Source organism: Antechinus flavipes, chromosome 1 (assembly GCF_016432865.1).
Source record: "Antechinus flavipes isolate AdamAnt ecotype Samford, QLD, Australia chromosome 1, AdamAnt_v2, whole genome shotgun sequence".
NCBI classification, from domain to species: domain Eukaryota; kingdom Metazoa; phylum Chordata; class Mammalia; order Dasyuromorphia; family Dasyuridae; genus Antechinus; species Antechinus flavipes.
Window position 1 is genome coordinate 336211722 of NC_067398.1, and position 23019 is coordinate 336234740.

Below are 23019 nucleotides of genomic sequence, written 5' to 3' on the forward strand. Positions count from 1 at the left end.
AAATACCTAATTGGGAAAAAAACTGACCTGGAAAACAGATCTAGGAGAGACAATCTAAGGATTATTGGACTCCCTGAAAACCATGATGAAAAAAAAAGAGCCTGTATACTATTTTTCAGGAAATCATCAAAGAGAACTGTCTCAATATTTTAGAATCAGAAGGTAAAATAGCCATTGAAAGAATTCACCAAACACCTCCTAAAAGAGACCCCCAAATTAAAATTCCAATGAATATCGTGGCTAAATTTCAGTATTGTCAGACCAAGGAAAAAATACAAGCAGCCAGAAAAAAACAATTCAAATACTGAAGAGCTACACTAAGGATTACCCAGGACCTAGCAGCTTCCACCTTAAAGGATGGAAGGGCCTGGAATCTGATATTCCAAAAGGCAAAGGAACTTGGAATGCAGCCAAGAATAAATTACCTAGTTAAATTGAGCTTTTTTTTTCAGGGAAGAAGATGGACATTCAATGAAACAGGTGAATTCCATTTATTTCTGATGAAAAGACCAGAGCTAAACAATAAATTTGACCTCCAACGATAGAACTCAAGAGAAGCATAAAAAGGTAAAAAGAAAAGAACTCTTGAGAACTTTTTCTGTTATGGATATACATAGCGAGTGCATGTATAATTTGATTTTACTGTTATAAAAAAGAAACTGGAAGTGGAAAGGGGATTGTATGGGAAAAAGGGGGAAATGGAGGTAAAATGAGTGAAATTACTTCTCAGGAAGAAGCAAAGAAAATTTATTATAATTGAAGGAGAAAAGGGAGAGGAATAAACGTTATGTGAATCAAATTGTAGTGTATACAACACTGGTCTTTAACGCGACAAGATGTTGACACAGGCTGTCAGGGAAATAATATCTCCCGGAAACAATGAAAAACCTTGGGTGAAGGGTCCTCCATTCCATCCAAACCACCTCATCCTATACATGAGGAATTGAGGCCCAAGGCTAAATTTTAAAACCAGGCTCTTTGATTCCAATTCCAGTCCTTTTCCCACTGTATATGCTTTTGTCAAACTGAAGATTCTGTAGTTTCCAGAATTATAGAATTTTGAGAACAAAAAAGAATGTTAGAAGTCATCAAATTAACCACTCTATGTAAGAAATATTTCTAAAAGAGTCCACAGTATCAGTCTCACATCAAGAGAATACAGGGTAAGTGACAAGTTCTGGAATGGCCCTACTGCACAAGGCATGCCCTGGCTTCTAATCCCTGGCAGCACTCTGGCATGTGTGGATGGCTAAAGGGACACACTGGGACCAGTAATTGAATCACTGGATGGGTTGTTTATTGTTCCTCTGAATAACTGCATCTCAGAAAAATAAAGATATCGAGTTCAAGGTACCAGCAGGAACTCAGGGTATGCTGTGATTTGGAGCTGTTCTGTCACTCTGCTTACTGCCAGAAGCAAGCCTGGAGCTTTGTGGGGTGCTCAGAAGGGGGGAATGCAGAAAGTCTTCATATATTCTGCTTCCCAATCCCTCTGAAATATGCAGCAGTGGGTCTGGACTGGATATGATGGGGAGGAAGAAGAGGAAGGGGACTCAAACAGTCTGGTCTCTAAGAAGTTCTTGCCCACTAGGCTTTCCTTTGCATCACAGCAGGTTGTGAGAGTGTCTGGTCTTGCAGCTGTTGAATAAGTTCCTCCACGTATACTTTGAACAGAGGGACAGGGTCCTGAAAAGAAAAGAAACAATGGATGAAGGTCCTGCAGAGCAGCTGGCACAAAAAGAGTAGAGTAGGTGTAGTAGAAGTACAAGGGGTCAGAAACATACAAGTGAATGATGTTTCCCCTTTCCAGCCTTGGCTGCTACAATTTCTCCTGTTGAGAATGTGACTGTGTCACTCCCTTCCCCCCCCCCCCAAATTTATCAGTAGCTATATTCCCCCCAAACATCCCCAAATAGTGACACTTCCCTTTGACACAGGGCTCCTCTAGATTAACCTCTAGAGTCTGGAATCTTGTGGATGCTTTGGTGGCTTAAGATGGCTGAGGTGAGCAAAGACCACGTTCCTGAGTTGGGCAGCAGTCTTGCCCAGGTGTAGTGGTTCAGCAAATTAAAGTAAAAGCTGGAAAACCCAGGCACTCAATATCCTGCTACCAGCTATCTATTTGGAACTAAATTCACCACCTCTCCAGATCTGTAAGGCAGAGATGGGAATTTGGTGCCCCTGCTATAAACATCCCACCCATTCTTCAAGGACCTCCTCCTACTTGAATCTCCACTTTATAAATGATATTTCCATCATCTCATTTCCTAAGTACATAGTCCTCTTCATACATTTATCATGTTCTAATTTGTGTTACATTTATTACTAACATTCCACAAATGTTTAATATCTGCTATGTGCCAGGAGCTTTAGCAGGCATTGAGGATAAAGAAATATTAATAAAATAATTCCTAACCTCAAGAAGTTTCCATTCCTTAAGGAAAGGCCACATGAATACAGGCAGGCAATTATAAAATACATACAAAGTTAATTTTGGGACTGCCTTCTTGTAGGAGTCAAGTATCTGCAAGGAGGAGGTGAGGAAGGAGTACATTTCAGGCCTGAGGTGAGGAGGAGTGCAGCTTGTACAAAGCATATGCAGAGGTGAGATGCTGTGAAGATGGTAAGAAGCCTGGTTTAGATGGAACAGGCTGTGGACTAAAGAGTAACATTCAATAAACCTAAAAAGGGAAGTGGGAAACACTGTGAAGGACTATAAATGGCAAAGAATAGGTCTATGCTTTATCCCAGACAAAAAAAGAAGCTGCCGGAACTTTTTGTGAAGGGAAACAACAGGGACAGATGCATTTTAGAAATATAGTTTGGTGGCTCTATGGAAGATGGCCTGGAAGGGGGAAGAGGCCTAAGGCAGGAAGGCTGATTAGAAGCTCTTATCATAGTCCAGTGGAGAGAGACCAAAGACTTGTTCTAGGAGGTGGCTACACAAGTAGAGAAAAGGGGTTGGTCTCAAGATAACTAACTCAATGTGGGAAATGGAGAGAGCGGAACTGATGCTGACTTCTATGGTACAGGTCTGCCTAGGTGAGTGAGAGGCTAACAGTGACCAAAGTCAGGAAGATGAGAGTTTGGGGGAGGAGAGAAGATGAGGTCTGGTTTAGATCTGCTGAATTTAAGACACCTCCTAGATACGCAGCTGGAAATATCCAAGAGGCAATTGGTGACTGGAGCTCAGTCTTTGTATAGGTTTTATTCCAGCTAGATGTAAGCCCTTTGAGGGCCAGGATCTTGACTTCTTTATCCCTTTCTCTCCCTCATGTCACTGGATGACTGGACACGGCTCTGAAGAACATCTCATTAAGCCTTGGCATCCTCACTTATAAAATTACATTCCCTACCCCAAAAAGTCGTAAGCAAAGCAAGTGCATGGGATATGAGTTGGTATTATTTATCATCCTTCAAAACCTAGCTTGAGTGCTGGTTGACTCAACATGTATTCAAATTCGTTATTAAATTAAATGTCTACTATGTGCAAGCCTTGTGCTAGATTATTCCACAAAGCCTTCCTTGACCCCTCCAACAGGAAGTGATCCATGCCTCTTTGACTCCCCTAGGTTACTCAGATCTCTCCAATGACTAACCATTTTGTGACTTTTACCATAGTCATTTATGCATATCCAATGCCTCTTACTCAACTACAGATTTTTTTGAGGAACCCTACCTTTTAGCTTAGTATTTCCCCCACTATCCAATACATGGCAGTATACATAGAAAATCTTTAAGTACTTTGATGTTCAAATCATATGTGAATTAGGTCCTTAAACTGTGGTTCAAGACCCCATTTGGGGTCTTGTAATTGAATGTTTTGATTTCTATACCTACTTCATATACCTATATACTTGGGGTCATATAAAATTTTCTTGGGTGAAAAGGGCTCACAAATGGAAAAAGTTTAAGAAACCCTGGTTTAAGTATCTTAGAGATAGTTGCGTTGTACGCTATTTCTGTAACACTATCTGTTGCTATACTGTATATTTTGTATAGTTTGACCTTTTTGCTTATTTTAAGTAAATATGGTAAACTGATGAGTGGGCTGAAGGTAAGAAGGGTGGCCACAACACTGGGATAAAGATAATGGAGAGGTGTAACACTGGGTCAGAGGCTATAGCAAAGTCAAGCCTCAAGAGTTGACAAAAGCCATAGAGAAAGCAGAAAGGCTCCAGAACAGGAATTGGGAGTTGGTCTATTCCTATCTTTTGCCAGGTTTCTTCATAGTTTCACTCCATATCTTGTGCTATCACTCCTACCCATAAGCTTGAGCTGATGTTGCCTGTTGTTGTTTAAGAGTCTCTGGCCTCTCACAAATCAGCTCTCTAGTACCAAATATAAACAGCCTGAAACACCAGCTCAATCAAGAGATGCTGCTCTTGCCTTTGAAAGACCCTATTTTTGATACTCACTTTTTCTTCCAGGAGCCTCTGTTTTTCCACTGCTTCCTCTAATGTTAGTCCAACCCATTCAGCCTCTTCTTCTGGGATCACAAACTCCTATGACATAAAGAAAATAGGGACAATGACCTAAAATCCCGTGAGGTAGAATGATAATAAAACAATGATAATTAACATTTAAACAGCATTGTAAGGTTTGCAAAATGCTTTAAAAACACAGCTGAAAAAACACTGGATTGGGAGAAGACAACTTCAGTTTGAATCTGGCCTATCTATCTAGCTGAGTTACCTTAGGTAAGACACATCTTTTCTCTAAATCTCATTTTTCTAATTTGTATAAAGGAGATAAAAACAGCCATATTACCTACCTCATAGCCTATCATGAGGCAAGCATTTTATATTAATTGCCTGACACAAAGCAAGTGCTTAATAAATTACATTTGTTGGAGTGAATGTAACTTTGATTATTCTATATTCTGTATAATTATTAAGTTTACTGGAGCAGCCAGTTATGCCAGAAGTTCTTAGAATAAGAGGGAACACCCATTTGAAGAGGAGTGAAGGAGAACTTAGGTATATAATCCAGGCCTTGGGGCTAGATGATCTATATCTGAGTTAACTCAAATGGAGGTGCAGAATTTAGCTAGAAAAAATCAGTATAGCTACTTACCTTGTACTTGTTATAAATAGCTTCTCTCTTTTCTGGATCATCTGGGTGTAGCTGAGGGTCCTTCCGGGCAAGACGCAATAGCATTCCTCGTTTCAAATCCATCCCAAATTTGGAGCACAGATCCTCTTTTGGAGTCTGGAAGTAAAGTCATACACATCCTATATTGATCATGTAAGTAAATTTGATTTTTCAATAATCTTCAGGAATGTAAATGAAACTCATCATCATCATAGTCTTTAATAGATATCTATTTCTGCCGGGAATAGAGTTGGGCCATATCCAGACCTAGTTTAGCCTTCCCACTCTCTAATGTGGATGGTCAAAGTCTCTTATGGACTAGATATAGGCCCATTTTACTTTTCCATGGGAGAAAAAAAATAAGTAAAAATGTTAGTGCTAGCTTCTAAAGGGATTGGACAAATAGTTGTTGCTCTAGTCCAGAGTTCCTTAAACTTTTAGGCTAATCAAAGAGCTTTTCAGAACACCTATTCACATTCCCCCTCTTCCACTTTATATATCTTGTATAAAGTTTGCCTGAGTAAATCAGATTTTGATTATATTTAAATATGTAAAATTTTGTGCTTTTAGAGTACATTTTCACATCAATAATGGAAATGCTTTTTATTTTCAAAATAATACATGCACAGATAGTTTTCAACATTCACCCTTGCAAAATCTTGTGTTCCCAATTTTTTTTCTCTCTCACTTTCTCCCAACCCCTCCCTTAAATAGAAAGGAGAAAAATTTTTTTTAATTTAAAATATTTAACTTTTTCCAATTATATGTAAACATAATTTTTAACATTTAAAAAAAGTTTTTTGATTTCCCAAATCTCTCCTCTCTTCTCTCTGATATCTCCTCATTGAGAAGGCAAGCAATTTGATATGGATAATACATGTGTAGTCATGCAAAACATAGGAAAATATCTTTAAATAAACTAATCATTCTATGGAGTGGCTTTCATCCTAGACTAATCAATGGACCACTCAATGAGTTCTGGACCATATTCAAAAAGACAGAGAATTTCAGAGTGACCTTGATGATCATCTAGTTCAACTCATCTTTTTTTTTCTACTATATTTTGAAATCTGAACACACATTGTGATCTACACCCAATTCTAGCTGCGTTTGAAGCCCTCTAATGATAGAAAAGCCTCACTACCCAAGACAGGTCTAGTCTAATCTTTCCTTTTGGATTATGTGAATTGTTTGGAAGTTTTCCCTTGCATCAGACTGCAATTTGACTCACTACAACAATGTCTTAGTCCTATTCTCTGAGGCAAAGCAGAACAAATTTAATGCATTTTTTTGGGGGGAGGGGTAATTCTGAACCTGTGATTTCATTGGTGTAGAAAGCTCCCCGTGAGAAAACCCTCTATCAATGAATAACAGAAACCATTTTGTAATATACAGAAAGTTGTCAGAGAGCACTGACAATTTCAAAGATTTACCAATAGTCACACAGAGGCTGGACCTGAACCCAATTTGTCTGACTCCAAGGCCAGTTCTCCATGCATCCTGCCAAGGGGCACAATAACAGAACCCATTTTCCATATGACTGTCCAAAGTATTAGAGGCTCTTCAGACACAGAGCTTAAACATTGGAAGGGAATTTTCATGAGTCATTTTTTCCATATGTCTCCATCTCCCATCAAATCTTCTCTTTTCCAAGCTAAACAGTTGTTTTTTTTTTTTTTAAATAATAGTTTTTTTCAAAGTACATGCAAAGATAGTTTTCAACATCTACCCTTGTAAAACCTTGTGTTACAAATTCTTCTGCCTTCCTCCTCATCTACCCCATTCCCTAAACAGCAAGTAATCTAATATAGGTTAAACATATGCAATTCTTTTAAACATATTTCTACATATATCATGCTGCGCAAAAAAAAAAAAAATCAAATCAAAAAGGAAAAAAGTGAGAAAGAAAAAAACAAGCAGCAAACAACCAACAATAGTGAAAATACTATATATTCATAGTTTATATATTGTGAGTATATATATTCATAACAGTTCTTTCCATTGATCCTCATGTTACATAGCTTTCAATTCTCTTTTCATCAAAGATATGGCCCAGATTGTCAAGCTTGTCACATTCTCAAAATGTGAATTGATATAATATATAAATGTTATGGAATATTATTATTCTATAAAAAACAATTAGCAGGATGATTTCAGAAAAGACCTGGAGAGACTTGCATGAATTGATGCTAAGTGAAGTCAGTAGAACCAAGAGAACATTATACACAGAAACAATAAGATTATATCATTTTCAATTTTGACGAAGGTGTTTTTTTTCAATATTTGTGATGGAGAGAACCATCTGCATCCAGAGAGAGGACTGTGGGGACTGAACGTGGATTACAACATACTATTTTTACCTTTTATTCATCAGTTTACCATATTTACTTAAAATAAGCAAGTTGTTTGCTTGCTTTTTGTTTTCTTTCTCATTTTTTCTCCTTTTTGATCTGATTTTCCTTGTGCAGCATGATAACTGTAGAAATATGTATAGAAAAATTTTACATATTTAACATATATTGAATTACTTGCTGTTTAAGGGAGGGAGCAAAAATTTGGAACACAAGGTTGTGCAAAGGTGAATGCTGAAAACTATCTATGCTTGTATTTTGAAAATAAAAAGGTATTTTATACTGATTTTTTTTAAAAAGTGACCTGAACATTATGTAACACAGGATGGACATCAAGATTCCCATTCCTTCCTAAATCTTAAATTCCTAGTTTACTGTCAAGCAACAGCTATAACTACCAATCTAACTTCAGAATAAACCTAGGCAGAATAAAATTCTCCTGTTTCTAGTCTTTGATCCTGCCTCCAAATCAAAAATTTGGCTCTTCTTTTCTTTTTCCCTCTCCATAGGCCTAGAGTTTCACCTTGAGAATATAGAGATCAAATCCATAGGCTTCATCAATTAGGTCAAGAGTTCTCATGGTAACCATTGTTTTGAATTTCTTGTCCAAGATTTCACTGTAAAGCTCTCGTTCATAAAGATGGGGCTTCCAAGTCTTTTTCACACGTCTTGAGAGCTAAAAGCAGAAAAAATTTTCTAAGAGTATGCAAGCTGTTCCCACATAATCATCAATGCTCTTCCTAAAAAAAAAAAAAAGGAACATTTCCCTTCACAATCATCAATATACACACACAGATTTGCTATTTCTTCCTTCCTTCTTTTCTTTCTTCAAAAGAGGTGCCCATCTGCATTCTCTCACCCATCTAACTCAAGGTTTACTGTTTCCTCTCTTCTGTCTCCTCAAGTGTAGTTGTCACCTGACCTGTTTTAAAGGGAAAGCCTTAATAGGCCACTAAGTACAAAAGCTCTGTAGGTTCATTAGAGGCCAGGATCCTAGGATCTGAGAAGCCTATTTGAAAGAAGTTATGGATATCTAGTCTATCTATTGACTATATAGGAAAAAATGTAGAGGGACAAATTTTTTTTTTAAAGTTACTTTCCAAGTTATACTATATTAAATGGGGCCTATTTTAATGTACTCATGTTGTCAGCTCACCCGGCTGTCACCTTTCTACTCTACATCCCACTATGATATGGTGCCCATCTACCTGGCTCAGCTCTTGCCATTTTCATCCCCATTCATATCTTACACTACTATGTAGCTCAGCCTCACAGTTAGTCCCACTTTGACTGCAGGAGTAGATGTCCTTCTCCCAACAGTAATGACCTTCAAAAAGTTCCATCTTACTAGAGACATATTAAACCCAGTATCACTGTTTATTGGTATTCACATTCCAAGTAACTAAGCATGTGCAAAGACTGGGAGACTAAAACCCATGTGATACCAAAGGGCTAAGTTTAAGCAAAAAAGTGCCAAAGAACACAAGGAAGGTCAGAGGCCATTTGAGTGACCAATGGAAGGTGATCAAAGAAGACATTCCTCTACATCACATTATTATTGGCTCAGCAACAGCTAAAAGTGGGCAGAGCTGTTTGGCAGAACAAGGAAAAAGAAGGGAAGACTTAACTCTTGTCTCTCCAACCCCTCCTAATATCCAAGAACCTGCCACTACCAGAGGGAGAGAGAAAGGCCACTTTCCTATCATGCAAACAATGATGCTGCCATGGAAGGAGCACTTGTAGACTCAAAAAATCAGAGTCCAAGTTCTCATTCCAACAATAATCCAACAATAACAAAGAAAGTAATTTTCCTCTTCAGAATATGTTTTCTTATCTGTAACTGGGGACAATTCTATTTGTACCAGCAACCTCTAATCTAATTCAACAAGCATTTTGTTAAATCCCTATTCTCCGCAAGGTATCTTATTAGGTACGGGGGATACAAATACAAAAATGAAAAACTTCATAGGATCATACAAGGTTAGGAAAATACTTTGTGGATCCCTATATATGAACATGAACTTATTAATAGCAATGTCTTTTTTTAAAATTAAAAAATCTTACTTAGAATGTCACTAAAAACCCTACAAATTTTTTATTTTTTGTGCCATTACAGTGGCATTCAGTTAGCAGAACAATTATTTTCTCTTCTAAATTAAGAAGATAATTTTGAGTTACATCTCTTTAAAATGATTGAAATTGTAGCAAGTCACTCTATGGAGTTGAGAAAAGCAGACCAGACTTTCTACTCTCTTCTGGGACCACACTATACCACCCTCACCAGCCATACATCCTTCTTCCAACACACACACACATACCTTGTCATTGTTGGTATATCTATAACCACTGATCCAACCCTCACCACCCCAGAGTCCCTTCTGGGATTCAGGGGGAAAGTAGAGTGGGATGGGAACATCCTGAACAAGCTCACGTTGTCCATTCTTGGGATTTATTTTGTACTTGACCCCATGAGGTTTATAATGAACTGCAGTGGGTCTCCCTTCATTCCGCAGTGACTTGAGGTAGTGCTCAGGGAGACGAGAGTAAATCCCCTGCTTCAGCTTCAAGGTTTTCCAGAGTTTAACAGGGTACTTGTACAGCGGCATTAGGGGGAAGAGTTACTGTGAAGAAAAAATGCCCTAAATTATTTCTAGTACCATCATTCACATTAGTAATTAAAACATCATAGGATTTAGAGCTAGAAAGAATTTCCAAGGGTTCTCAACCTAAGGTTTATAGAATCCCAAGAGGTTTGGGAACAAAGTTCAGGGAGTCTATGGCCCTGGATGTGAGGGAAAAAATATTTATTTTCATTAACATCTAACTGAAATTTAGCATTTCCATCAATTATAAATTTGAAAATACCCTGATCCAATGCATCTTTTCTTTTACAGCTGAAGAAAGTGAAATCCAAAGATAATAAAATGACTGACTTTCTTAGTCACATGAATAACAAGTAATAGGGCTGGCTTTTATTAACTCAGGATTAACCCAGTCTTCTACAATCTGGTCCCTATAGAGCTAACTGCAAATTTGGGCAGATCACACCCACTTTTAGGTCCAATTTCTCAGTCTTTTTGCATTCTCTCCTGCAAAGTGAAGGAGTTAAATAAAGCAGGTGACCGCTAATGTCCTTTTCAATGCTGACATTCTATAATTTTATGTTTTAAGGTTCCTTTCCGGTTCTGCTATTTTATAACATAACTTTACTACAGATAACTAACTTACAATAATACTATTCTAAACTGGACTATGCTCTGCCCCAAGAAAAGGCCTTGAGCTTTATTTAACAGGTGACATTCTCCCTTATTTATCCAGTGAAGGCAATCATGCAATCAGAGGAGTATTCACATTACCATTCAGTTTTCCCACTAAAAAATGGGAACATTGCCTCCTATACCTCTCATTGCGCTGTACAGGAAAAACAACAAATATTAAAAAAAAAAAAAAAAAAAAAAAAGAACATTTTACTGTTAGGGGCAGAGGCTTTTACTTATTTATTTTTCTTACGGGATGGAGGCAAGTAAGATACTAGTCAAGTGAACAAGTATAATCCAAAACCACCGAGGCCATGCTACCAGAGCATCAGAGCTTAGCTGGTAAAGCAAAGAATCATAATTTGTGTCTGTGGGAAATCTGGAACTTCTAGTTTAATTCTGTCTTAAAGAAAATGCTGATTTTAGCCCAGAGAAGACTTAGGAGGGATGTGATAGCTGTTTTTGCAGCTGTGGGATAAGAGGGAGAAGCAGAAGGGCTGAGAGTGTGTGTTGGGGCTGGGAGAGGAGATGGAGCTTTCAGGCTGATTTTGACCCAGTATCAGAAAGAACTTCTTAACAATCATACCTGTGTCCAACAATGGAATGCCTTGTGAAATGGACTCGGCATTAGGAAGATCTGAGTTTATATTCTCCTGTTTCAGTACTTCCTACCTGAGTGACTGTGACAAAATCACTTAAAACTTCTTTGGGCCTGAGTTAACTTCTATGTAAAATGAAGATTTGGACTGGACAGGGTTAAAGGATCCTTCTAATTCTATAGCTATGATTCTAAAAAGTCATTGAGAGTCAGTGGGTCAGTGACTGGGCTGCAAAGGATCTGAAGCTCTCAGTGCTAACAGCTCTCTGGGAAACAGAAGGGACCTAGGGAGCTATCTAGCAGAAGTGTAATAGAGGAGAAGGAGCACAGTATCGGCGGGAGAGGGACTAAATCTGGGCCCAGTCATTTCCTCTCTCTGGCTTCCTTACCTATAGAAGGGGGCGGGCTACAAGACTTCTTCCCTTCCTTCCAGTCCTAACATTTTCTAACTCAAGTACTGAATCACTGCAAGCATCCCTAAAAGACGGCCATTGAATCTGTACTGAAAATCAAGTTACAGAAAACCGGGCACTGCCGGACACTGCTGCTTGTTGGGGGGTTCTCTGTGATTGGGAGGGGGGTCAGAATCTGCCTGTCTGGCTCCGGGGACGAGCAGGCCCAGGGATCCCTCCTTCGGCTGACAGCCGTCCCATCCCCGTTAAGCGCCCCAGTCCCCTCCCCATGGCTGGTGCTCCCTCCTGGGTATGGCCTCGAGGGCCTTTCTCAAGCTGGGATCTCATCCCGAACGCCCGCAGAACTCTTAGAATTAGGAGAGACTTCCCAGGCCATTGAGCTCAGCCTGTACCTGAAAAATGGGGCCGCTCTACAACATCCCCTACGTTTAAAGATTTCAAACGATGGGAAGTTCACTACTCGTCGACGCAGGGAGAGAGGTTCGAGTCCCCAGAACTCTACTTAGCCCTCTTCCTCCCACCCATCCCTGCTCCCCTTCCCCCCCACAGGACTCCCGGCTTTTTCAGTCCATGGCTGTCCTCACCTCGGCTCAAAAGCGAGGAAACAACACCCAGGACGCTACCCCCGGACCCCGCTGAGTCCCCTAACACGCCAAACTCACAAGCACCGCCGATACGAAGGAAGCGGAAGTCGAAGCCGGGAGTCCCCTCCTTCTTCGCTCTGACAGGCTGGAGAATCTGTCCATCTCCATCTTGGCCCCGCCCCACCGGGGATCGTGGGAAATGCTTAACTAAAAAGGGCGGAGCGCAAAAAAGGAGGTGGGAGGTCGCCTTCAGAGGTGGGCGCAGACGGAAGTTACCTGGCTCAGAGGCAGAGTCCCCACCCCCTCACCTTCATCTCCTTCTCCAAGCCTTTGGTTCTGGTTCAACTGTCTTCCCCGTAGCAGCAATTCCCTCCTCTGGGGGCGAATGGATGGAGGCAGTAGGTACTCTCCATTCTCCAGGGAGATTCAGCAGGTCTTATCTGCCTCTTTATTTAAGAAGGTACAGGCTTATTACTGGGCCTATATACCAAGGAAATCATGGAGGATCGAAAAGGACCCACTTGTGCAAAAATGTTTGTAACAGCAATTTTGTATGTTCCAGCAAAGCACTGGAAACTGAGGGGATGCCCATCAGTTGGGGAATGGCTGAAGAAGTTATGGTGTATGAAGATGATGGATTATTATCCTATAAAAATAATGAACAAGCTGATTTTAGAAAGGCCTGGAAAGACTTAACGTGAACTGATGCTGAGCGAACCAAACGGAACCAGAAATACATTGCACAGTAACAGCAAGACTATGAGATGATCAACTCTGAAAGGCTTGGTTCTTCTCTGGTTCAGTGATCCAAAGCAATCCCAATAGACTTGGGACAGAAAATGCCATCTGCATCCAGAAATAGAACTATGGAGACTGAATGTAAATCAACACATGCTTTATTCATTTTTTTTTTCCCTAATCTCTCCCATGATTTTTCCCTTTTGCTCTAAGTTTTCTCCATCAATATGATTCATAAAATAATGTAAATTAAAAATAAATTTACTAGGGAAAAAAAGAAGTTACAGGCTTGATCTGGTCCAGCCACCTGAGATAATTCATATTATTGTTGTGTGTCTGAAGTCACTAGCCTCTTCATTCCCAAATCCAATGACTTCTCAATTTCTCAATCCATCTTGATCTGTGTAGTTATCATATGATAATATTGACCACCTGACTCCCGTTAATGTGTATTCTCCTTCAATGGGTTTCAAATACTCCATATATTCTGCTGGTTCTGTTATTTCTCCTACCTCTTCACATATATAGGCAACTTTCTCTACTATTATAAAGTGGCAAATTCTCCATAACTTATAACTTATAAAGAAAGTGATTTTTTCCAAGGTTACAGGCAGCAACTTACTTCTGGTGTTTCTTCTAGACACTGAGGCTGGCTCTCTATCCCATTACACAGAATTGCTTCTCTGTGGCATGACAGTGCTTAAATAAGTTCCCCATAAGGGATGCTATGTATGTAGCTCTCCTACCTCCCACCATCTAAACCTAACTTTGAGTGAGATCAGCAAGGGAACTCTGCCCTGGACCTTTTCTTTTACTAAATTTTTGGCAATCCCATCCATGCTCATGACTTCAAACTCTAAGCAAGTTACTTCTGAATTTTTATTTCTTGCTTAGACTTGCAAAGTCCAGCTTTGTTGAATGTCTCCATTTAGAAATCTTATTCATATTTAAAATGTTTTTGTGTTTATTGATATAATATAATAAAGCGTGCAAAGGATAAGAAAAAATGTATTCTTCATTCAAGTTAATTACAAAGTTACAGAATAGTTGTCAAGAACAAAATTTAAGGGGAAAAAAAACCCTGAATATTAAACCTAAATATGTCATTGTAGATGAAGTGCAAACTAAATTTTTTTCTCCTTAAATCTTCATATTCTGACTAGTAAATAGACTTCACATCTTAGCAAACCGGCATGTTCACATTCTCACACACTAAACTAAGTGTGCTTCAAAGACCTAAGATATCCTATTCTTTTCAACAAGATAACCTATAGGCACCTGGACTCAATATGTCTAAACCAAAATTCAATGTCTATTTTTACCCCCAAACCTACTCTGCTAATTTCTCTCTGATGAAAGCATCATTCTCCCAATCACCTAGGTCATTGCCTAAGTGCACAGAAGTTATCAAGTCTCTCTCCCTTACTTTCTGTAGTTACTTGCTAATTTATGCTGATTATATCTCTGCAACATCTCTGGAATTCTCTTTTCAGTACTTGGAAGGCCACCATGCTAATTCAGCTTATCACCAGCTTCCTAATTGTCTTTCCTTCTCTCCTCCCCAATCCTAGCTTCCACACAGCTACCAAATGACTATTTCTAAAGCACAAGATTGATTTATTATTCCTTTCTTCAAAAAGCTCCAGAGTCCCGCAATCTCCTCTAGGTTAAAATTTAAACCTTTGTTTAGCATTTCATCCCTAATACAAGCAGCTAGTTGCTTTAGTGATTAAAAGCACTAGTCTTAGAGTCAGGAAAGCCTGAGTTCCAAATCTGACCTCAGATGCTAGCTAGCAACTACCTAGGATCACTTTGTTCCTATTTGCCTCAGTTTCCTCACCTGTAAAATTCAGATTAACAGCACCTATTTTTTAAGGCTGTTATGATGGACAAATGAGATCCCTAAGTGTGATAGAACAGTATCCAGCCCATAGAAGCACTATGCAAATGTTTGCTATTATTGTTACCCATTCTCAAATCTCCATCTGAAAGAAATGCAGCTCAGATTGGTAGCAACATTTCTAGTGGCACGACGATTCTTGCTAACTTGCTTTTGAATACTTATGAGAAAATTGGCCAGGGGTGAGTGTATATGGAATATGGGGGGCTAAGAGGAGAAGAGTAGAAGGAAGGGGATGTTGCATTGAAAGGATTAAGAATCAGACATCTCTCTTCTATATGATATTTGAAACTCATAACTGGATAGGACACAGCATTAATTAGTCAAGGTCATTGATTCAGTTCAGTACTTAGCCCAGAGCCTTTCACATGATAGGAGCAATAAATATACACTGAATGAACAAATGAGTATTCCTGTGTGGAAAAGTTAATTACCTTTGGTCTCAACCCCAGATGGCCCTGAACTCTGCCTGAGCTCTATTCCAGGATACAAACCAATTCCTTATAAACAAGGATGGTATAAGGAGAGGTAAAGGAGAGAGACACTAGCTCTGTGATTTCACATATATAGAAAGCAATTTTCTCTATTATAAAGTGGCAAATTCTCCATAACTTATAACTTATAAATAAAGTGATTTTTCCAAGGTTACAGGCAACAACTTACTTCTGGTGTTTCTTCTAGACACTGAGGCTGGCTCTCTATCCCATTACACAGCATTGCTTCTCTGTGGCATGACAGTGCTTAAATAAGTTCCCCTTAAGGGATGTTATGTATGTAGCTCTCTATTGATTCTACTTCACTGACCTGCCCTCAATTCAGTTCTCAGAAAAGAAGCTTTGCTTTTGATCACTGGCTGAGAAGTGATCTTACTAGATACCAATCCAAGAGCTCCATCATACACGATTGCCCTAGTTAGCCTCCTTCACTTAGCCCTGATAAATACAAATGCTTCAGGGGAATAGGGATGGAGGTGGGGAGGACACAAGGACAAGGACTAAAAAGGGACAACTCCATTGAGAAATAACTAGAACATAGATTATAGTGAAACCATTAACACAACTCCATCCAAGGGGGCTGGCTCCTTTAGTCTTAGAACTGGAGGGCAGTCATGCAAGCTCTGGGGCCAGGACCAGCTCTGCAGACTTGGGATGGTACATGTCTAGTAAGGAAAGAGGTAGAAGCAGCTCTGACTCATCATCTTCCCCTCTACCCTACTCTGTCCTTTCTCTCTGGACCTGCCCTCAAATCTGTCAAGTGCCTGAAATTGTGAGCTATGTTCCATCCCTTACTGCAGTTCAACAGCTTAGGAAGCTGGAGGTCTTCATGGGGTTTCTCTGAATCTCCCATCAAACTAAAAGTTTACTCTTGATCAGGCAGGAGGGCCACAGGCTCTGATCCCAGAGAGACTGTCATCTAACTGTAATGATGATTCCCAAACCTAGATCCTCCAGACCCCTCAAGCAGAGGGAGAACTGGGATTCAGAACTAGACTTGGAAGTGGGAGGAAAAAAGAATATTTCTTCCCTTGGCAGAAATAGAAAAAACTATGCTCAGGACAATTTTATTTAGACAGAAATCAAATAGGAAGCATATCCCCTTTTTTCTTAAGAGGGAGAGGAAAAATGGGAGCTGCGAGGTGAGTTGGAAGGCAGGCAGAATCAGCCTGTCAGTGGCAGTCCAAGCTGCAGAAGGATAGTTGGGCCACTGGCCTAGTAACTTCATGTCACTGCATAGAGTTCCTCCTGGGTGTTCTTACAGAGCTGGTAGCGGCAGGTGAGCTTCTGTGACCAGGCCCAGGGTTTTGTGTTCTTTTCACGAGGGGGTAGAAGGAAAGCCACACTGCTGGCCATCAACATATGCCAGATGCTGTGTGTGTAAAAGTAGTTGTCATTGGTCCCCATGAAGGTGTAGATAGCAATGGCCACAAATGCCAGAGAGATTCCAGGGAGGAGGTAGAAGGCCCATCGCTTCCATGATGTGGGATAACAGTGATGTCGATGAATACATCTGTATACCTAAATCATATAAGAAGAGATACACATGTTCATCTATTAATGACCAAAAGTTGAGGGCCCTGTTGCTTTAGGGGAAAGATCTGGATCCCAGTGACTAACCTGTTTTATAATTTTGAGTTAGTCTCTTTGAGCTCATTTCTGTCAAATGAGAATTAGTAATTTGTTTGGCTGCCATGTTCTAAGAAACAACTGACAAACCAAGGTAAGGCAAGAAGCATTTATTAAGCATTCAGATGGCAAACAACTTTATAAAGTACAATATGAGGCCATATAGATGGGCAAGGAGAGGGGGAATGGAGACCCCTTGCCTTAGGACTTGAGGGACAGGGACCTGATCCCCATCCAGACTTCCCAGTCATGAAATGTTACCCTAAACACTGGGGACCAAATGCCAGAGAAGGACATGGATTTTCTTCCATCTTAAAAGAAAGACAAGACGATAGCTAGGAGTAGTTGTTATCATTCTTGGTGGGGGGAAGATTTGTATTGGGGGAATTACAGTAGTATCACCATATATTAATATTATAGTTTATAAAGTGCTTTTCACTGAACACATGAGATAAGTAACAAAGTTCCCATTTCAAAGAGGAAACTGACCTTCAGATGTGGAGCAACTCGCTAACTCATAGCTAGCTTAGGGCAGGGTAGATTAGGAGCTTGAATCAATCCCAAATCCAATGTTGTTTTCATTCTACCTCATCTGTCTTCACCCTAAAGCTGAACTAAGGTAGGCATAAAGCTACTCCCTCCCTGTCTCAGGGCTGATGAAACATCAGTCAGGGGGCTCACCCTGGAAGCAGCCATGGTGTATCAGTGACTTCTGCCCAGACTCTAGAGCATCCTATCCTATCCCTTAATATCCTATACTCCAGCCTGTCATTCAATTGGTCATCAAGGAATATATATTGTCCAATACTGTGCTAGGCTTCAGACTTTGAAAGATGCTTCTTAGCTCTGAAATTGGGGAATTCTGACCAGAGGAAATTAGTCTTCTGTAAAAAATAATCCATTTAAAACCCCTCTGCATTTAGATATTGGATCTATTTAAGTTAACCGGTCTTTGCAAAAGCTAAAAAAGCAAAGATATGTTTCTGATCAGGATTGTTTATGGGGCAACCCCTTACACTTCTTGTGGCAAGTAGTTCCTCCAGGAAAACCGATCTGTAAATAAGTAGGTTTTCTTTGTGAACTGGGGGAAATTGGCAATGAACATTTTGGGCACCATTTTATGTAAATTCTTGTTAAAGCATCTAAATGCTTCTTGCCTTGCCTTGGCTTGCCAGTTATTTCTCAGAACATTGCAGCCAAACAAATTATTAAACCACAGGCCCATAATGATCTCAAAGTATGACAGACAAAGCCAGGGCCTGTGCTAACAATGTAATGCAGGGGAAAGGAAGCCTCATTCAAGTATGAGCAGCAATAGTGTTTCTGTGCAGAGATCTTCCACAAGGGTAAACTTATTCCCCAGAAAGTATCTGTTTTCTCATCTGTAAGATGGAGAAGTATTACCTTCTACCACCTGTGTAAAGTTGCTGTAAGTAAAACACTTTGTAAACCATAAAGAAAGAGCAAGTATGTGATCTTCTTATTTTTCCATCATCTATCTATCTGTACATCTATCCATCCATCTATGAGCTACATACAAATAACACCAGGTCTATATTTAGAAACCAATCTGAGTTAGGAACTAGAATGAGAACCCTAGTTCTAGATTCTTGCTTTTTATAACTTCATAGCACTGATTTCCAATACCATATGAATGTTTGTAGATTTCACCAACATTAAATTTGACTACACTTAATTCAGTATATAATAATAATAATAATAATATTAGTAGCTAACATTTCTATAGTGGCTACTTTGTGCTATCACTCTGCTAAGTGATTTTCAACTATCTCATTTGATTCTCACAATCTCTAGGGAAGTAGGTGCTATTATCCCTATTTTACAGATGAGAAAACTGAGGCAAACAGAGGTTAAATGACTTGCCCAGGGTTACAAAGTTAGTGTTATGTAGCTGAGGCTAAATTTGAGCAGAATGAGGGCAAAAGTAGATAGTTTCAAGGTAACAATGGAGATTTGTGGGGTGCAAAGAATAAATATGGCGAGTCTCCAAATTACCCTATTTGGTGAGATTCATGGAATCAAAGAAGAAAGAATACAAGACAAGATACCTTCAGCCAGACTGAGTAGCTCAATTTAAGGTAATTTGGAATTACAAAGGCCTGGGTTTCATTACAGGATTCCATCCTACTCTCCAACTCACTCCATGGGATCCTTACCCACATGCTGATCATGATAATGAGGGCGAAGAGGCAAGGGCCCATCATGTTCCAGATGCCCCTCCGGTCCAGCTGCAGGGACATTGCAATGATCAGGGTCCCCAGGACAAAGAGCACCTATAGGAAAAATACCAATAGACCATTAGGCGTCAATTCTACCTGTGAAGCAGCCTCTTCAGGCTTGCCCCAGCACTCAGATTCTGTAGTGTTGAGCAGATATGGCCTTCCTCTCATTCTATTTCTTCATTGCTAAAATGAGGTGTTTGTATTAAAGAATCTTTCAAGGTTGTTTCCACATCTATAATTTATACTTCAATTGTACATAAGAAAAAACCTCTTGACAATTAGAGCTGTCCACAAGTAGAATGCTCAGAAGATAGTGAGGTTTCCCATTTGCTGGAGGAAAGGATTCCTGTTTGTATCAAGCCATGTAAGGAATAGTTGGCACTGCTTAATCTTACTCTGGGCCCCTAGATTCATAGTTGTAGATCAGTGCTATACCAAAACAGTCTGATGCTGAACCCCGGCTTCTAAGCTCTTTGTCCTGGGGAACTTTTCTTTGCTGTCTCTGACTACTGGCTTCTCTGATGGGTGCCAGTGCTAGTGGCTCTCTCTGTATTTCCTATGACCTTCTAACTGTTGGAAGACTGGAGTGAGGGAAGTCACTGTAGTTTCTCACTGGATTTCTTGATGATTATTTTGGTGTAAATTTCCTGTTTTCCCTGGAGTAGATACTAGGGAAGAGACGTGACCATTTGTTTCCCATCTATCAAGTGGTCCAGGAGTCTACACACAATTCTCTCACTGGATTTTCCCAACAACTCAGTAAATAGGGAAGAAAAGTATCTCTGAGACCCAAGGAGGTAAAGGGACTTGTCCAAAGTGATAAGGCTGCTAAATGATTGAGCAAGAATTTGAATCTGGGTCTTCTGACCATAAATCCAAAAGTCTTTTCACTATATTAAGCCCAAATTGATTTATTTCCTTGCTCCCAGCATTAGTTTATCACAATAGATGGAGAAATGCCAGTGGCCCTTAAGCACTTTCCTGGCCCCAAGTCTTTGCCAGGACATCCTACAAGGGAGGTAAATACAAGAAAAGCTCTGGCCACAGAATCTCCTCTCTCCTCTGGAGCTGGGACCAGAGAAAGTGGCAATCTTGCTCCATACCTACACCCATGGGAAAACTCAGAACAGGAGAGGGAAGTTTCCTCTCAGCTGGCCATGGATGCAGCTGATAAGAAAAGCAAAGCAAAGGAGCTCTTCTCCCTCCTCACTTGTTTGTTTTGACTAGCTTGGTTTCTGGATCTCATCTAAGACCATCTCACAGAAAATTGAACCAGGAAGCTGGGGAGGCAGGGCAAGTAGGGTGGAGGTTAGCAGAGAAGGAGGCTCAGGGGAAGAAGGTGCTCTTAAGCACATCCCAACCCCACCTAACAAGTACTATTTCCGTTTGCTGTGGAATGCTTAGAATCAGGAAATGAGTTAAATGCCACCAGAGTGACTGTTCTTCTTCCTGTAGTTTTCTCAAAAAGAGTGATCCCAATTTCACTGTCCCTTTATGCTTCCCTGTGCATGTTTGCCATTTCAAAATCTCATGAGCATATCTTGTGACAGGGTCCAGATGCTGAGTTTCCCCCAACTCCTCACAGGGAACAATGCAGAGTGTGCTTTCTGGGTATTGTTTCCTGCTCTTTCCCATTCTCCCAAACAGATCTGAGGGATTCCTAGAAGGAAGTGAATCATCCCCTGATTTCAACAACACTTACATATTTCACAAAAGTCTTTACTCGAGACATGCAGAGGATTGTAACCCAGATGGACACCACAGAGCCCAGGAAGTCACAGTACTGGAGCGTGTCATAGTCCATGATGCACAGCACTGCCACCCCAGGCTGGTCACAGGCATGATAGAACTTCAGGGGGAAGGAAAGAGGAAATCAGAGGTCAGGCTCCAGCCACCCACCTCCAGATTCTCTGCTCCTCTACCCAGGAAGCCTCAGAATCATTTCTAACTCATTCTTTCTCATGTTTCCCATCTCCAGTTATTAAACCCATGCATTCTCTTTTGTACTTCTATTGTTACTATGCTAAGCCAGACCCTCAAAATTTCTCACCATCCTTTTAGTCTTTCTCTGTTACAACAGTGTTCCTTATTGAGTATGGGATAAAATACAAAATCCTTAGCCTGGCACTTGAAGCTCTCAATAATCTGATAACTCAAGGAAGCAGAATGATACAACAAAATGAACACTGAATTTGGAGAGAAAGGACCTGTACTCAGATCCTACCTTGGATACCAGTGGGACTCTGGGCAAGTCACTTGACCTGTTTGGGCCTCAATATGCTCATCTGTAAACGAGGGGATCAGATCTACTAGGTGACATCTGAGGTCCCTTTTAACTCTGGATCTATTAGCTTGAATTCTAGCTTTATCACATATGGCTCCCCTTCACTCTAGTCAAACTAAACTCTTTGCTGACTTATAATTCTCTCTTGTACTTGTTGGTTCCTATATCTCTGTCCAGGCACCATCTGTTGGAATTCTCCCCCTGTACCCCCCAAACATCATTACCACCACATATGTGAAATCTCTTTTGATCTCCATGCATAAGCAATTATATCTCCTTCCTCAAGACACCCAGTATACTTTTTCTTCCTGCCTCTCTTATGTCAACCCTATTCTACTCTGCATTATATGTGGATACTCAGTCATGTGTAAACTCTAGGAAGGCCAAGTTTGAATTTATCCTCTCAGGGCTTACTGAATATTTTGCACACACCATACACTTAGTCAATGTTACTGCATGAATTGATGGAATACTACTGCTAACTTCTAGGAAGGCCCCTCATTCTGAGATACCCTTCCAGAGGGGCTTTCTCTGAAATGCTAGTTCCTTAAAGAGATGCTCATACCTGACAAACTGCCTTTAGAAGAACTCCCAAGCAAGCCCTTTCCATGGAGTGGGAAAGACTGGATGGGAGGAAAGAAAAAATATATAATGGGCATGGTGAGAATGAATGGGAAATGAAAAGAAGTACCGTCGAGAAAAACATGGTGTAGCTGTAGACAGAAGCTTCAACCAGGTAGTGGCGGCAGACAGCGACAGTGACAGGGAGCAGGAACATGAGGTTGCTGAGGGTGAGCAGCAGGGTGGCCAGGTTCTGCTGTGCCACTGTTTGGGCCTTGGAGTCATCAGTACAGCTCCAGCCCTGCCAGCCTGCAGGGATGGAAGGGAGACTCATTCAGTAACTGCTGGAAATTAGGAGGGGAATGAGAAGGACAAGAGATATCCCACAAGAGAGAGGCTAGCACTTAAAACTTGCTCCCTAGGTTAAATCCTACCCAATATTTCCTCACCAATCTATTAATTTGTAAGCCCCTTCATGGTTGGAGAATTGATATTGTTTATAAATAAATGAAATCACTTAATAAATTATTGTTAAATTGTTAAAATTAATTAAGCCTGTTCCCTAGTGCTGTTAGGAGATTGAGCCCTTCTCTATAATAAGAATAATGATGATTGCTAATATTTATGTAATATTTACAAAGTGCTTTAGATATATAGGTTTTCATGTGATTCACATGACAACTCTTCCAATAAAGTGCTAGTCCAATTTTTCCTTTCTTCCCTTTAGTTCACTTTAGTCAGAGATCAACTGTTTTTTTTTTTTTTTTTAAGTCTTTTCTAGCAACTAAAGGAAAAAAAAGCAAAAGCAATACAACAATAGATACAAACACTACAAAACAGAAAGGGAAAAACCCAAACTAATAAAATCAAAAA

At 40.1% G+C, this 23019-nt stretch overlaps 2 protein-coding genes across 3 annotated transcripts in view; both read right to left on the reverse strand.

Moving 5' to 3' along the window:
• Positions 1 to 472: 472 nt before the first annotated feature.
• Positions 473 to 12447, reverse strand: MRPL28 (mitochondrial ribosomal protein L28). Of its 2 annotated transcripts, none has more exons than XM_051968898.1 (6): positions 12376 to 12447; positions 9764 to 10066; positions 7969 to 8121; positions 5077 to 5211; positions 4419 to 4505; positions 473 to 1686 (listed from the first exon to the last, which is right to left on the reverse strand). In XM_051968898.1, exons 2-6 carry the CDS (start codon positions 10049 to 10051, stop codon positions 1588 to 1590), a joined length of 762 nt encoding a protein of 253 aa, XP_051824858.1. In that variant the 5' UTR covers positions 10052 to 10066; positions 12376 to 12447; the 3' UTR covers positions 473 to 1587. The 2 variants fall into 2 exon arrangements, with proteins under 2 accessions (XP_051824858.1, XP_051824850.1); XM_051968890.1 differs by having other exon boundaries at positions 12298 to 12403.
• A 4033-nt stretch (positions 12448 to 16480) lies between these two features.
• Positions 16481 to 23019, reverse strand: part of PGAP6 (post-GPI attachment to proteins 6) — a 28747-nt gene continuing 22208 nt past the window's right edge. Inside the window, exons 10-13 of the mRNA XM_051968878.1 lie at positions 22277 to 22455; positions 21004 to 21150; positions 19236 to 19352; positions 16481 to 16950 (exon numbers count right to left, since the gene is read on the reverse strand). Coding sequence (XP_051824838.1) covers positions 16654 to 16950; positions 19236 to 19352; positions 21004 to 21150; positions 22277 to 22455 — 740 coding nt within the window. The 3' untranslated portion in view covers positions 16481 to 16653. The remainder of the gene's footprint in view (positions 16951 to 19235; positions 19353 to 21003; positions 21151 to 22276; positions 22456 to 23019) is intronic.